The 16805-nt window shown below is 45.2% G+C and overlaps 1 protein-coding gene across 2 annotated transcripts; it reads right to left on the bottom strand.

The window, feature by feature from the left end:
- Positions 1–1090: 1090 nt before the first annotated feature.
- Positions 1091–16413, bottom strand: PPP1R7 (protein phosphatase 1 regulatory subunit 7). Of its 2 annotated transcripts, XM_040567069.1 has the most exons (11): positions 16266–16413; positions 15703–15780; positions 15413–15535; positions 11457–11512; positions 10413–10478; positions 9655–9785; positions 8635–8797; positions 5094–5210; positions 4067–4171; positions 3074–3160; positions 1091–1473 (listed from the first exon to the last, which is right to left on the bottom strand). In XM_040567069.1, the coding sequence occupies exons 2-11, from the start codon at positions 15743–15745 to the stop codon at positions 1297–1299; spliced, it is 1068 nt and encodes a 355-aa protein (XP_040423003.1). In that variant the 5' UTR covers positions 15746–15780; positions 16266–16413; the 3' UTR covers positions 1091–1296. The 2 variants fall into 2 exon arrangements, with proteins under 2 accessions (XP_040423003.1, XP_040423004.1); XM_040567070.1 differs by lacking the exon at positions 15703–15780 and having other exon boundaries at positions 16266–16404.
- Positions 16414–16805: the final 392 nt, after the last annotated feature.

The following is a 16805-nucleotide window of genomic DNA, read 5'->3' as shown; positions in this document are numbered from 1 at the left end:
TGGCTGCAGTCACTGAGCAGAGAACAAGTAACCATGACAGACTGCATGGCAGTGAAACAGCTTTCACTACACCTTGGTAATCTCACCCTCTCCTTCTGCATCAGCGACAAGCCCTTACAAAGAAAGAGCAGTGTCTTACTTCTCTCCCGACTGATGCTGGCAAAACTGCAGTCCAGGCATGTGGGCTTTATGGAGAACTTCTACCAAGGGACGTTGAGAGCATTTACAAGATTAAGAACACATTTTAAAGACATACTAAATCAACATCTTCCTCTAGAGTGGGTCCACTCATTCTCATTAAAAACCAGAACGCCCACGGAAGCTTCCAGCTTCACTTCAGAAAGTGAGTTATCACTGAGGAGCTGGTTTGAAAGCCTAGCTTGCAGGCCACATCCAGCACTGCCCTATTCTGGAAGAAATCTGAAAGCAGCCTTGACTTCAGCCCAAGAAGGAGCAACATGCCTTGCCATCTACCATACTTTGCTCTGACAAACCCTGGGAAATCAGGAGGCAAATGAAATCATAACTACCAATTAAAAATCTGAAAACACAAGCTAGATCCCCTCACCTCCCCAAGTGGAGCCCACAGTCCCTGTAACCTTATTCTTTTAAACTCCTTCTCCAGTTCTCAGCTTGGTCTAAAGCTCTACATTTAAACACAGATGCTATATTGCTAGTGGCTCTCTGAAGGCAGCTCATCCAGCCACATACATCCTCACACTTTCCATAGCTCAGACTTCTCTCAGTCATAACTGTGCTTCAAAAAACTAATTGCTATAGAATTGTCCCCCCCCACACACACTCCACAGAGTTTTACATACAGATATTTAGCACTCTGATCTGATGACCTGTATGAGCATTTTTATCAGATTCTTCCCCATGTTAACACTGTCACTGTCTTTCCACATTTTTACAAACCTCCTTTGAGTCTGGATCTGGGACAGTGATGTTTTCAAGGACATCACTAATCTGAAGGTGTCACAGAGTCAACAGAAGTCAGCAAGTGGCTCCAAGTAGAAATGCTCCAGTCTGTGGCAAACAGTCGCTGCCGAAGCCTCCCATATAAATAACAGACACAAGCACAAGGAAGTCTCTTGTGTTAAGATTTAATAATAATAATAACAACATTTCAAAAACAATGAGTGCGTTGTACACAAGATTGGTATTCAGTGTTTTTTATTGACCATTTGCTCTGCGAGTGTCAGCGTACTGAAGACCTGGGGAGTGGTAAGTGGATAAAAAACCCAATTGGGACATTTCTCCAAGGAGGGCAGGGGAGAGAGGACAGCAGGAGGTTCAGAATCGAACAAACGTGGCATCAATCTGCCGGACAGACGGGAGGGCCAACATGATTTTGCGCCGGTACTGGGGATCCTTCTGCAAAGGGTTTCGCTCCAAATAAACAGTTTCCAAGTTCTTCGCCCCTTTCAGCTCATCCAGGTCACTCCAGCTCTCAACAAGGTTATCATTCATCTGCAGAGCACAGAAGTGCACACTCACACAAACAAATACTTCCATCGAAGCCTGGTTAGCAGGAACCTAGCCAAACCATGGCTGCTCAAGAGGAGTACCACCCAGTCGCAGTACAACCTTCAAGTACAGGTAAGAAGTCCCTGTCTACACATCCCTTCTCCCCCTGCGCCCTCCGCATTCTCCCTCTCACTCCAAGCCTTGCTAACCAGCACCAACTTCCTTACGCAGTCTTATGTCGCAGGCCACCTGCTCCACTCTACAGACAACACATCTAGTCTGACTGGTTTTGATGGGAAAGCCCCAGCAAAACACTGGGACCAACTCTTTATGTATTATTCCAGTCCATACTTCGTTCATTTAAGGGTTGGAAACCTTCATATCAAGGTTTTCGTTGATTGTGGTATCTATCTTTACTTCCATGACTTCTTGGGTGGGATGAGAAGGCCCCAAACTGATGCACAGTGACATTTTCCTCTTCCCTTTACCTCCTCGTTTTCTTACAAAAACTGCTCCTGTGCTCCAAAGAAAGCACCAAGCTCTCTGATTCAGCTTCTCCTCCTGCCAGTACAGGAGCTGCCTCCCTGTTTGCACTGGATAGGAATTCCCACGCAAGGGGATGAATGCTTCAACTGTCTGGCAAGGAAGCAAAGCCTGCACGGTGGCCACATGCTGCCCAGCCTAGAGACTACAGCCATGCTTTGGTTTTGGATACATCGGCAGTTACTACAAAACCACCACCTTTAAAAAAAAATCAATGTCCTCCCTCAACAACTGTTCTTCCTCACATCGGGCATTCACAGTAAACTGGAAACTTTGTGCTCCCTGTTTGCTGTGTGGTAAGCAGCTCTATTTTCTACAGCTGCCTCTCTCCATTTTTTGCAGTGACAGAAAACTGCTTCATCATTGGGACTGCCGGTGTTCCTGACAAAGATGGTTTTATAGTCAAGACCTTGGACTAAAGCAGCTCTTCCTTCTGCAGATTTGTACACAGCTACCAAAAGATGTCAGAGTACCAATATTTTAGGTGGGGAGTCTCTAAATGTATGCTTACCAGCCTCATGAATGGCAAAGGGCTTCACTACTCAGGATACCGAAGATAACAAAAGCAACCCTAACAATTATCTGCCTCCTAGGAATCGAAGTAAACCAGAGACCGTTTAATTTGCTTCATATTTATAACAACATGAACGTATCAAGTCTGCTCTAAACCTATACTGTGTTCCAGTGCAGTCATGAGCCAGTAACAGCTTCTCTCATTACACAGTCATGCCGACTTAAAGAAAGATGAGATCTGCAAAAATAGGACACACTAGGGCTGTTTCATAACCACCACAACCACGAAGGCAGGGCCTATTTCCTAGGTAGGGATAGGCTTGCTACCACTAATCAGAGCCCTGCAAAAATCACATTAGGCTTAACTCTTTCCTCAGAGAGAATTATCATCCTCCATCTGCACAGACTGTCAAAATCTTAAAGATAGTCACCAGAAAGAGTTCACAGCAGCTGCCCAAGACAGACACCACCCTCCTGCTGCTCCCCATCAGAGGGGTCTCTCTCACCGTGCACAGATGTTTCAGGGAACAGTTCCACCTGCACTTACCCAAAACTCCTGCAGCTCCGTTAGGTGACTGATATTTTCAATCTTCTTGATTCTATTAGATGCAATGTCCAGCATTGTGAGTTTGTTCTAGACAAACAAAACAAAAAAGACATTACACTGGATTTCCTTTCATCTTTTCTGTCTTACTTTGTCAGGCCAGAGTTGAAAATCGTTAGAAGCAATGATGCGTTACTGCCAGCTGTTTAAAGGCAGCACGACAAGTACTCTCACTGTCTACATATAGCAAGAAAGACTATTTTTAATTAAGCCGAGTTACTGACCTTCCAGAAGCCATGAGGCAAAAATGAAAGCAACTACTGGCTGAATGACAATTGCCAGCCAAGGGCACCTAAAAAGTAAGCTTTCCTCATAGCATGTTAAGAGAAATCCATTAAAAATTGGATCAGATGTGTCCTGAGCAGTAGAGCTGAATGAACGTTTTGCAGCAGGAAGCTCAATAGTTTTAGAGAAAGTTTTTTTTCTGCCTTGTACGCAATCAACCAAGTTGCAGGTTTCTCATCTCTCCTACAGTGCCACCTGCTGTTGGGTGAGAATGAAAATGCTACACGCACCCGTGAGATCAGTCCTATCCAGAAATCTAGAAACGTATAAGGGCAATGGCAAGCCACATGCCATGGCTTGCCCCTTTCACTTCCAGGTCCACTTGTCCTATCGAAAAGGACTCAGTTATCTACAGACGGCTGTTTGAAAGGCTGCAGAGACAGCCAGCAGTGGCTATCAAGTCTCTCCACTGCTCAAAATCCACCAGGTGCTCCATTAACCACATGCCCTGACCCACCTGCCAGTCACAAAAAAAAAATCTGCTCCAGAACATCTGGAGGAGCTTCATAAATGTAAAATAGTTTTAGATAACTAATACTTGGACCTTTCTGGTCTTTTCAAGACACTGAGGACCCCACTTGTAACTGGTGAAGCTGAGGAACAAAAGCTCCCTAAAGGGCAACAGTTCAGACGTGCTTTTGGCCTGCTCACATTGTTCTCCAGTCCCTCGATGACTTCGATGCCATTGTTGCTGAGGTACAACTCACGCAAATTCACCAAGCTCTGCAGCCCCTCAATCTTGGTCAGACGGTTACTCTGAAAGTGTAACAGCAGTTAAAGTTCACTCTAAAAACACAAAATATAAGCAAGTCATTGGAGGAGGAGTATTTCTCTGAAGCATGGATGGGAAGGGAAAATAGTCTGCTTGGCTTCCCATTGATCCTGTGCGCTCAGTTTGTTGGATCTCTCTGCCACTGTGCTCAAGGAAGTTCCAGAAAAGCCAAAGTCTCCAAGCTTAGTAGAGTCAGATCCTGACTCTCCCATCAGACGTTGTAGCCTGAAAATTTTCTACTTGGTCTATTTAGAAACAAGTCTATGCACTGATAGCATTCATTTTGTAGGTCTTTCTAATGGAATGGTCCTAAAGGAAGTTGCATGACTTCAGTCACGATACACACTGCTATATATAGCTCTGTAAATCCTATAAAATAAGATGCCTACAGGTACTGCAACACACAGCAAGTAACACTTACTTAGAAATAATTGTAAGGGATACCAGAATGTACTTGCTTTGTCACGTATTTATTCCACCCTCTAGAAAAGGCTGGGACATTCCCCTAGCTCATTAAGGACACATTTCATTCATCACAAGCTTATTCACATTTCCCCCCTCTTCAGGCAGAAGGTAGTGACACTGAGCCACTGCCACTACGTGCACTTCCCTGGCATAACTCATTTGATGTTACTCTGCAGTACCTCAGGAAGGGAGTGGGGGGATAACATTTGTTTCCTGTCCTCTCTCACAAAAATCAAGCATTTGTTTTATCATTTTAGCAGTGTCAATCTCATTTAGCACCAAAGGACAAGAAAAGACAGCACAAACTATCTCACTATTCCAATAAAGCAGTTTGACCCAGACACCAAAGACCCACTGACTCCACAGAGCTTACTGTAAGTTACAAGGTTGTTCCCGTAACAAGGGTGTTCAACACCTAACGGTACGGAGCAGAATCAGTACCTGTATACTGAGCACAGTCAGGTTCGTCAGTGCATCCAAGTTCTGGAGCTTGCTGATTTTATTCTTTCCAAGGAACAGGCTGTCGAGGTTAGTCAAGGCGTCAATGTTTTCAATTGCCTGCAAAATGACCAAAGGAGACAGCGTTGCTGGGATGCAAAACTGCAGCCTGTAGATGCGGCTGGCATTTTCTAGCCTCAGCCTGTGCAGCTGCACTCCGCCGCAAGACAAGCCTGCCAGTTCCAAACACAAACTGTGCACAAGGTAGGGCCTCCCTCAAAGAGCAGGACAAGCGCAGTGACAGCGAGCCTCAGCCTGTGACAGCTGGCTCGCAGCATTACTGTTTGCGGACTTTCAGCAGGGGTCACGTCACTGTCACATCACTTTGTCCTCTGTTGCCACCACCGTCCAGGCCAGGGAAGAGAACGAACAGGCACAAGGAGCACTGAAGGGGACATTCCCTGGGCACGAGGCGTTTCCAGGGCACAGATACTCATTTGTGAAGCAAGAGTAGCTGTCACTGGTGAATGGAAAGACTCTGGGAACGGAAAATGTAATTCCCAAATTTAGTCCTGACCATCAACGATCAGAGCAGTCGGAGCCAAGCTGCTCCACGTATCAGTTTCTCTGTCATAAGCAAGGTTAACTGTCTGATGGGTGTATCTAGGTAAGGATGACACAAGGTGTTAATACATTTAACTACAGGCTATATATTCATGCTACCGGCAGAACATACACGTACCAATTTAAGCGATATATACCTGTTAAATACACACTCTACTGACAGAACGCATACACTGCACAAATTTAAGTCCCGAGCTCAGCTGTCAGTGGGAGAAAAGACCTCTGTGAGGCATCAAAACGAACCATTCTTTATTTACAAAGGAAGGGGCACCAGAAAGCATGAAGAGAAGAGGAAAAAAAGACACGGCAAGAAAAGGGGAGAAGGATGGATTTAGAAAAGGCTCCTGTAAAAAGAAAGAAAATGCTTTTTTTTCCCCCCCAGGGGACAGCCAGAAAAAAAAAAATCAAAGAAAAAAGGTGCTGTTAAAAAGATGGGAATTTTAAAAACGGATTTCAGCTCACAGAAAAGCAGCAACATGGATATAGATATACACACAGCTGTGCATCTGTGGTTAAATATCTCGTGACACCTCAGCTTTTCCCCATCCCTCTTGCCTGGCGATTTCAGAGACTAACAGTGCTGGTGTGTCAGGACACCAAGTCCTAGCACCACGTAGTTTTCTGCGTGCGCACGCTTCTGGGCAAGGGAAGGCAGAGGACGAGGGACAAGTGCACACAACGCATTACAGGTAAGCTCTGGAAAGGAAAGAATCTTTTCAACCTCTATCCCAGAATTGCCAACAGATTCAATGTAAGTTGTTTTATCAGCTCATATTTGGACTCACCCTCCTTCTAGCCTGTGGACTTACCCCTGCTTTGGCCTTGCAAGAAAATAATAGATTTGTTTCTCATTGGTAGCTCCCCCAGCCCTGAGGAGGAAATACTTGTGATTCTGAGGGTATTGAGAAGAAATAATCAGAAAAAAAAAAAAGCTATTTAAAGCTATAAAAAAGCCACGCTTAAGTGAGAGTATGAAACAGATGGGCATGAGGAAAAAAACTCAGGAACAAATAAAGTGCTTGCCTCGTAGTTGCCTCAGTCCAACTTCGGAAAGAAAAGCATGAAAGTGCATTAGCTCAGGCATAAAATTACGTTTCCTCACCATTCACATAAAAAGGACAGAGCTATGAGTGCTTAATAAGTCATGACAGACTCCAGGGTAAGTGTGCACCGAGAGGTTAGAGTTTTGCAGCAAAACAACTAAGACAGCATTACTGCAGGAGCTTTCATGTGCCGGGTATGAACTTATCAGGCACCCCAGAACCAAGAACGCTGCCTGAACAGACAGCCCATAGGCTTTTGTCCTACAGAGTTAAGGATATGCCCACCTATACAGCATGGAGCCAGGCTATCCTGCTGGCAGAAAACTATCAAAAGAGTTCTAGGCGTCCTCAAATAACAGGATGGTTTTTTTCATGCCTACCCTAGGCATTACCGGGTTTCACTCCAGTAAAGCACCCAGAAGCACAGAGCAGTGCTGTTTGTGAAGAAGCCAGAACAGAATTAACAGATAAATGCTAAAAATAATTTAGCTGTGTTACCCATACAGTAGTATAACTTTTTTTTTTTAAACATGCACAGTCTCAGTGCTGCAAAAATACATGTAAAATAAATGCAACCTTGTTCTTTAAAATATAATTTTAGGCTTGATAACACTGGTGGCAATATACCACCTAAGTGTCCATACAGAAATCTAGCTGGATTTTTTTTCCACAAGATAATGATGTTCAGATATGTAATGTAATATTTTTAACTCTTTCATTTCAAAAGCTGGGTAAGTGTGCTTAGCCTATTACATTTCTGAACACAGAAACTGCATCCCTCTAGGTCACATTCCCCAGCCTATGCAAACTGTAAGGTTCCTAGTTGCTTATTTGGCTGATGTTCTCCCACTTGGGATTTATTCCCAGAAGTAATTTAGTTTCCAAACTAATAACTTCTTAGATAGAAAAGTCAGTCCAGTTTAGCTTTAGGGGAAAAATGAAAATTTTCCAGTTCATAAAAGCAGCAACCATTTCTGCCTTAAAAGGCTGTTTACAATAGCTTTTGTTTCCTTCTTTCCTAGAAGGAGAAGCGTGCTTCCACAATGGTTGCAATATAGAGGACAAACAGGTATTTTCTTCATCTGCTCCTTCAGCATAACAAATAGTTTTTTGGTGACTGTAACTGGGGAGTGCCAACTTATATAATTTTCAGATTGGAAAAATGCTCACTTGTAATCATTATTTTCTAAAGCATACATCATTGAAGAAGTTTCTAAAGAATTTGTTTACTTTGCACATTGCAGCTCTTTTGTGTTGTCTGTTTCACCAATTCTCTTATGAACTGGGCAAGATGCAGAAAAGCGTGCCTTATGGAGAGCAAAGACTACTCAGAACTGCTTCCCTTTAAGTGGCACAGACTTTAAATCAGCAGAGCTGGAGAGGTCACTAACTGAACCGTAAGACAAAGCACTCAGCAGTGGAGTATCAGTTTTTTGAGGCACTTCAGAGTAAAGTCAAGAAAGATCTTTTTCCTGAGGGAGACTAACAGAATTATCAATTATACATACGAATCTGAAACTACAATTACATCTGAACTCAGTAGTGCCAGCCTCTAGGAAGGTAAGAGAAAGCAGTAACTGCTAGTTTTGATAGGCTTGGCTCTCTATCAAGAGGAAACTGTCATCTGCAAGAGGCCACACACAGGGGATGCATTAAAGAGAGATTCATCAATAGTAGTTTAGTAGCCAGGCACTACATGCATACATAATTAAGGAATTCAGCAGGCGCAGCAAACAAGCAATTACACATTAAATGACTAGAACAATAAAAACAGCAAAATTGCAAGTAAAAGTCAGTGCACTGCACTTTTGGAAAGGGCTAATCCCAAGCCAAAGAGCTCAAAACTCTTCAGCTAACATCCCGTACAGCAAGCCTACCCGAATTCGATTGGATCCCAACTCTAACATCTGTAACAGCTGCAAGTGGCTCAAATTCTCAATTTTGGCGATTTTGTTGTTGACAAGGAAGAGTTTTTTAAGTTGGGTAAGCCGATCTAGTCCTTCAATGTGTCGCAGAACATTAAACGAGATGTCCAGGATCCTGAGGTAAAACAAAACAAAGGCCTCTTCAGTCCAGGAGGCACGAACGATTCCAGAAGGGACATTTGTAAATCGGTGGTGAACCTCGCTACCTACAGAAGCGTTTTGCTAGGCCCTGAGTCACACGCGGCGTTTCTTTTATCAGAAATAAATATAACTTTCAAAATACTTCCACAGCGTAACAGGGGAAAAAAAATAGACATGTAACACGCAAAGGATTGACCTTATTTTGCCCAGTTGTGGACCTGCCACTCTGGGAGGCAGCCAACCTTCAGTACTGCAGAGTCTGTAGGAAATGCACGTCCCTAAAAGCTCAGCCTCTCTGCGGACAAGGACAGGGCCTCCCCTAAGCACGAAGCAGTTGCAACTGCAGGAAGTAGGTCACTCCTCCTCAACCCCAGTGGAAACAGTTTTGTGATCTGTCTCCACAGCGATCAAGGACCAGTGGCAGAAGCTAGGAGGAGCACTACTCCTTCCTCGTGTCCCCCGCAAAGTGTCAAGTCTCTTGTCATTTTCCGCAGGAAGGTCAGCCTGCTACACGGAGCTCTCATCGTCAATACCAAGGGATGCCCGAGTGCTTCTGTACCCGGAGAGAAGCATCAACCACCCAGCATTCTTACTGTCCTACAGAGCACACAATTCATGTCCAGCTGACTGTCCCTGTTGAGCTCCAGGATAATGAAATTATTTTACCACACAGGTTAAATACCAAGAGAGACCAGACCTTGTCCTTCACAGAGCACCCAAACGGATCATGAGAAGGGCCTGGGTGGTAAAGACTGGAATAAGCACAGCACACGTAACTCACTGAGTGGCAAAACACCCTCAGGCTAATCCTGGTGATTCCCTGTGACTCACTCAAGTTCCGTTAGAGCCTCCAAGTTCTCAATCTTCCGAATCTGATTGTCGTAGAGATCCAGCTCCCGCAAGGTCTGCAATTGCTCCAGGTTCTCAATGCGCTTAACCAAGTTCTGACGCAGACACAGAGTCTAACAGTTGAAGAAAAGTTTAAAAACAATCAGGAAGATAGATACGAATGACAGTATGTAACGCCTCTTGGCACACAGACAGTTTTTTGGGTTATCCATAAAGTTTTGTGGATTATTTGTTTCTGTTTTGTTTTTTAATAGAATTTTCCTCGTTTTCTTCCAACGCTACGGAAGGAAAGCTTTTTACCATGAAGGTGGTCGGACACCAGAACAGGGCCCCAGAGAGACTGTGTAACTGTAATGTAATCTTGGAAACATTCAAGAGCTCAACTGGACAAGGCCTTGAGCAACATGCTCTAACTGGACCTGCTTTGAGCAGGGAGTTACGAGAGACTTCCAGAGGTCCTTTCCAGTCTAGAATATTCTTTATTAAGCCTGTGCAAGTACAAAATGCATCTCTTAGAATTAACCCTGATTTGTTCTCTCTCATTCACTTCCAAAACCAACTTGCAAAACCCCAGCATTTTTTATTACTACTTGACAAATGGGTAAACCTTCTTCGGTCAAGCATAAGGTGAACTCGTTAGGATCTCAGCCAAAGAGAGACCCGCATGTTTGTTCTCTAATAGATCAGACACGCAAAACGTCCAGCTCCAAGTGACATTCTCTATTCCTTAGGACCATTACCTTCACTTTCTTGAGCACCTCAAATCCTTCAATTTTTCCAATTCGGAAATGATTCAGGTCCACATCCTGAAAGAGAAACGGAGGTCAGAGGGATTCAGCAAGTGTTTCAGAACACTCTTCAAGACTAACCTGGCACTTTGTTGTAAGGAAAATTGTTGACTTACAAAATTCATAGCTCGTAAAAACTTCCCTTTAAAGAGCTTGTGAAAATTTGTTTTGGAAGATGATATTTCCACCAAAGGTGAAGTATGGGGCCTAAGCTTATCAGCTGCAAAGGCAGTATCTGTGAAAGTGCAACAGCCCTTTCCTGAGTCTCTGCTTTGTTTCACCAATAGGGGACTTTTTTTTTTCCTCCAGTAAATTTGGAACTTACTCAGAAAGACAAATTCTGTTGTCTGGCTTGAATAAAGTACTGCACAAAATTCTCCTACCCACTTTGCTAGGGTGTAACTGGAACACACCTCGCAATTTCCAGTTCCAGGCCTCAGGTGAGTAAGAACCACTAGTAGTTCAAACAATCTGGTGGTTCTGCCAACATAACTCGGCACTGGCAAACAGCTAAAGCACTTCACATCTATGCTGCTCAGCCCCAGATGCTCTAGTTTTACAGGTCAAACAAAGAGACCTTCATCACCCAAGCTCAGAAATTCTCCAGTGCACAGGCTCAGGTGGCTGCCTATGCCCAGGCACAAGGCCGGTTGAGTCGCTGTGTCTCTTACAAATCACGGGTCTGACTGCAGCACCCACTTCATTAAGGATTCTCACAAAAGCTCGTACCCCATCGGTGACGCTGGCAGCATAGCCCCACTTTCAGTGTCTCCATGCTTATTCCAAAATTCAGAATGACCCACAAAAGGTTTTGGATTTTGATCAAGAACAATACACCTCTACTTCTAGTCTAAAGGCTCTGAATCAATTCTGGGGAAGACAGAATAGCCAGCACCTTCAGAAGAACCGGATCTCATAACCAGGTGTCGATACTTGCCTTTGCTATGCTTTTCTTCCTTCTGTGTAAAGCCCATAAGGACAAAAATCTGCCTTTACCTCAGCTTCTGGATCCAGGCTAATTGTCTCCATGTCCACTGGTGTCTCTGCTTCTCCTGCAGCAGAAGCAGATACATTATAAAGTTCTGCTACATGATTGCAAAAGGCAAGATGACAACAGCTAACATCCAGAGAGACAAAGGGAGCAAACACCCTCTGAAGAGGGAACACGTGCACACTTCAGATGCTCTGCTGCATTAAAAATACGTTTCACCTGTCTGGCTTCTCATCATGACAGCTAGTCACGAAAACAAAGTTTTATTTTTGAATAGAATTTCAGGCCTAAGTACAGAGGACAGAAAGGACAGCGCCTTACCCAGCCTGCTTACGTGGCTGCTGAATAACGCTGGCTTAAGGCTGATATTGGCAGGATTCTTTTTCTTTACAGTTAGGGCCATCATCTCTCTGAAGATACACCCTCTGAAGCGTCTGTGCTCCTCAGACATCCTAACACATCAGTGCCAAGAAGGAATCTAAGCACACCTAAACTATCTAGCGACAGTGCCAAGAATGACCAAGCATCTCAGCAATCCCACCCTTCAGCTTTCCTTGCATAAATACTGCCAGTTTATGGCAATGTTGTGCCCTCTTTTGCATGGATCTCCCTTCTTTTGTTTGAACGAACTCACTAATATGCTAGCAAACACTGTTTATCACGCTGCATACATTTTCTTGGGAAATGCTTTTGTAGCTCTGGAAGACAGCCCAACATTTGCTGTGCTTCTATCACAGCACAAGAGGGAGCGAAGTTTACTGGATAAATTCACGATGAATAATTCATGCCCGATTCTCATTTGTTGAGGATGGTGTGCTGGTTGCATCAATCTCCAGAGAAAGTCTAATTAGACTTTGCAAAACAGGCATACAACATGCAACCCCTTTCCATTTCACGTGTGTAGCTTCTGTCTGTGCTACCAAAAAACTAGAAGGATACTTAATTAGCCAAATCCCAAAGGCTCTGGATTAACTCCTCATTACAGGATGCGAGCTCATTCCATAACCCAGAAGTAACGAATACTTTCGTAGCCCAGCATGGTCACAATGCCCGTGCAAATGCCGAATATCCTCAGTACTTAATGAGTTTTTCCTACAGATGCTTGGAATTATCTGCAATATTGTACGGATTAACAGTACAAACAGTACAGATTTTAATACTGCCAGACTCCAAGGTTTTAATAGCTCCACGCGCTGCCTTACCTTCCTGCATTTGGCCGTGGCTCTTGCCTGAGCATTCAAACAGGAAGGAGTCCTAACTGAACTCACAGAAATTAAGACTGAAAAACAATCCTGTCCCTCTTCTTCTAATGTTGCATATAGCATAAATTAGCAGGGAGCATGAACTCTATTTCAGGGATGCGAAATGAGCTGGTAGGCTTGGTGACGTTGAGTGGTGGTACAGAAATGCCACCAAAACTGACACGCATACATACGCCTGTCAGTATTTTGGCAGCGGGCAGCACCTGCATTTTCTTATTTTTCTTCCAGATCGGGAGCAATGCACTTCAGCAGAGGAGCGGGACACGCTCCCCAGCTGCAGCTCTTTGACCTATTTCTAGGGTGCAAAATCTGCCAGTACAAAGTGCTCCGAGGCAAACGAGCAGCCTAACTGAACTCACAGCCAGCAGGAACACAGCCCAAGTTTGGAACAACAGTTACTTGAGATATCACTTTTTTTTTTTTTTTAAAGCAAACAATTCCCCTTGTATTGAGTTGTACGAGCAGTAAGTCACAGTGAAGGAACTTCTTTTGGGACTTTTTGCCACATGACTTTGAGGGACCAGCCCTGGTAGCGCCAGCACAGGCAAAAAGCGCGCAAGCCTGATGGCGCCAAACCAAATCACACAGGAGAAATGCAACAACTTCACAGCAATAAAAACGACTTAAAACTAATAGGCATAAACATTTCTGTAATAAGGTTGGCTCCCAGAAAGTTTATGTACTGTATATAAATACTCCCTGTATAGCAGTCTGAGCAGCAAGATGCGTGCGCAGATCACATGGACAAATCAGTGTCGTGATGAGAATACGAACTGCACTTGCACACAGTAAGCATGCAAACAGTCCACAATTTTTCATGCAGCGGGTTTCTCAAGGGGGGGAAAAAAATTGCTCTGGCACTGAAGCTGCTTAAGCAAGTTTTTGTGAAACCCATGCCTGCAAGCTAGACAGCTCTGCAAACGTAGGGAAGATGACAACATTCAGGAAAGCCGAGTTCCGCAGTACACACCAGCAGTTACTGAGTTACGTAAATCCACAGCATCGCAACCATTTAAAGCGGCTGAAAGCCTAACTGCACTTTTTAAGTGCATATGCATGAAAAATATTATAAATAGCTAAGTTAGAAGCTTTCTCACAAAGGCGCTATTCCTCAGAGAATTAGCTAAACAATGAAATTGAAGTTTCAGCTGTTTGAGCTCTATTTTTTGATCCTCAGCGAACAACGTGGAGGACTGTTCGTTTTGTTTTTCAGCTGAGCAACTCAAAAGCTGGCTGAAGAAACTAACTCGAGCGTTCCAACATTATTCCTCTGCTTGGTTTCTGCCCTAAAAGAAGTTTTCTGAATCCTAACAGTTTGGAAGGAGACAGAATGCCGACCCAGTTGTTACGGTAAAGAGTATCCGATGCAATTCGGACAAATCTGAAGCTGTTCTTCCTGCCTCCACTTGGGATAAAAGTACGTCATTTGAAGTCGTTTCTCTAATATTACAATTCCCAAGGGAGCAACATAGAAAACACAACCTCACGTGCACAAATAAATTAACCCAGCTAAATAAATATTCAAAATGTGAAGTGCGTGCAAAGGAAAACCACGCCAGGCTGATCTGAGTGGTTCTTTTGACCACCTAGTGCTTGGGATTTACCATTTCTGAGATGTGCTCTTGTCCTTTTCAAGATATCATCACACCATTGTTCAACTTCCAGTTTGTTGGGCGATTTATTTATTTTTTAATGGTTAACACTGAATTGTTAACAACCAAGAGGGAATTCATTTAGTTAAGAAGTGAGATTTCAAACTCTCACAAGAATTTGCAAGTTTGGAAGACGCTCTCACCAAGTCTAAGGAACGAGGTTAAATTAGGAGGGATTTGTAGTACATAAACAGTCAAAAATTTGCTGCAAAAAATTTTCTGTATTATTTCCCTTCCATTTTTAGACCAACAACTACAGGAGCACGTCTATCAAAAAGGAAGCTATTACATCTCAAATTGTTAGTTAGCATTATTAAAAGGCCAGAAAATACTGCCACATGGAGTCTTCAGAAATTGATTTGCTCTGACAAATTCTATGCAAGCTACTCTAAAACAAGCATTACCATCAAACACACGCAGGCTTAGAAAAGCCTGTCAAAATTTCTACCCAATGCGCTGTTACAAACCAGGAAAACAGCAGTGAAAGTTTGAAGTCAAGAGAATTCAAAAAGGTGCAATTTTGATGCCTTAGCACTTTTAATTTAAAAAAAACAAACACGAGCTTTCTTCAATCTATCTAGAAATAGTCTTCTCTACCTTCCAAAGGAATCTGGCAATTTTTAAAGTTAAAAACTACACGCATTAAAGCAGAATTACGAAGAGCTGTTTTTGCTTGTTTCTAACGAACGCTTCAGCATCTCTCTACAGAAAGCAGTAACTTTCACGCACACAAAAAATATGAAAAAAGCTGCTTTGCATGTTGACGGTAGGAATTTCACAGAGAAGCATGGTTCCATACGCAGCCAAAGAAGAAAAAAATGAAGGTCTAATATCAGTGGATCCATAAGAGAAGGCAGCTTTACTCTAGCAATGATTACACTATGATTACCCTTTTTTAAAAGTCTTCTCTTGCACAGATGCACGTTATTAGCTAACACTGGCAGAACCCCTGTGCAGCTATGAGAAACACGGAGGACTGACACACGTGTGTGACCGCATGCCCCGTATTGACGCTTCCTAAAGCGATCGCTGAGGTCGGCACCGTACCTGCGGAGTTCTCGCCATTCTGCTCGTCTCTCAGGCTCTGCTGGCTGAGGTCTGTTACTAAGCACGCTGCTTGCTTCTTCCCTTCTTCGTCTCCCGACTCCTCTGATTCGATCCGCTTATCAACTGCACGAGAGAGACAACAGCAGAATTAGTCTACTTCTGGCAGTGGGGCGGGGGGAAGAAGCAGCAAGCAGATATAACAACCAGGACTCACATATACCACTAGGCAGTTAGTAGAAATCCTAAATTAACTAATTGAAAGGTTTAGTCTTAAATAAAAGGCCTCTTACCCCTTGTTTCTACTTTGATTTTGGATGCACTTTTTCCTCCCATCACATCTTCCTAAAACCAACAATCTGGGAAGAAGACTGGAGGAAAAAGGAAATTTCTTAGATCAATGAAGTGCAATTCCAAAGATTACGGAGATGGAAGTAGAATAATTACATTTAAAGACCTTTTAGAAAAAAAAATAAACAAACCAGTGCCGTGTACCGCAGTGCCAGGGGCACGAAGCGAAAGGAAAAAAAGGAGAATTTTCCTTTGCCAAAAGGAAAAAAAAGGAGAGCCCACGAGTGTCCCTGCCGCTACTGGAGCCGTGTCCCCGGCACAGCCGCCCCGCCCTGGGGGCCCGAGGCCGAGCAGGCGGGCACGCTTCTCCTCCCCGCCTTTATTTATTTCTTCTTTTACGCCCCGGCCGCCTCCGCAGCCCCCTCCTGCCACCTCTCCCCGCCCAGGCTGCACCCCCGGGGGCTGCCCGAGCCCCGCCGCGGGCTGTCCGGCGGGGAGCGGCGCCCTGGCGCCGTGTCGCGACATGTCGCGCCGAGCCGCGCCCGGCCCCCCCGCGGGCTCTCACCCTCCATCATCTCCTGCGGCCCCTCTCCGCTCGCCGCCGCCATCTTGCTTCTCCTCCCCCCGCCCCCTGCCGGAAACCGCCTCGCCGCCGGCCGCGGCCAATCGGAGGCCGGCCCTCGCGCCGCGCCGCAGCCAATCGCCGCTGCGGGCCGTGCGCCCCGGGGGGCGGGGGGCTGGCCCGGGGAGCCCGGCACCGGTGCGCATGCGCCCCGCCTCCCGCTGCCTGCTGGGAGTTGTAGTTCCGGGCGGGGTTAGGACCGGCTCCCTCCTCCCCACGGGCCCGGCGCTCTGCCCGGTCGTTCCTCCCCCCGCCTGTTCCGAGGGCGGCCGCCAGCCCGGTCGGGCCAATTGTGACCCCTCCCGCCCACCGTCGGCGCTGGCCTGAGCATCCCCTAGCAACGGGCGGCGCGCGGGCTTCAGGCGGGCGGTGCCGGCGCGGCGTTCGAACGGCCCGCCACCTGCGCCGCGGCGTCCGATTGGCCGCCGGCCGCGTCGCTCCGCCAGCGCCTTCGCCTATTGGGCGGCGGGGCCGCCGCGTCCC

Source organism: Cygnus olor, chromosome 9 (genome assembly GCF_009769625.2).
Source record: "Cygnus olor isolate bCygOlo1 chromosome 9, bCygOlo1.pri.v2, whole genome shotgun sequence".
Lineage (NCBI taxonomy): Eukaryota > Metazoa > Chordata > Aves > Anseriformes > Anatidae > Cygnus > Cygnus olor.
The sequence above is the reverse complement of the archived record's forward strand: the minus strand, read 5'-3'. Positions and strand labels throughout refer to the sequence as shown.

Excerpts from the sequence above, each read along its gene's own strand:
- PPP1R7 (XM_040567069.1), bottom strand. The coding sequence starts at position 15,745 with ATGGGAGGAAAAAGTGCATCCAAAATCAAAGTAGAAACAAGGG. Across the intron at positions 10,479-11,456 it reads GCCTGGATCCAGAAGCTGAG|GATGTGGACCTGAATCATTT; the intron begins GTAAAGGCAGAT and ends TTTCTCTTTCAG. Across the intron at positions 8,798-9,654 it reads GAGGCTCTAACGGAACTTGA|GATCCTGGACATCTCGTTTA; the intron begins GTGAGTCACAGG and ends GTTTTACCTCAG.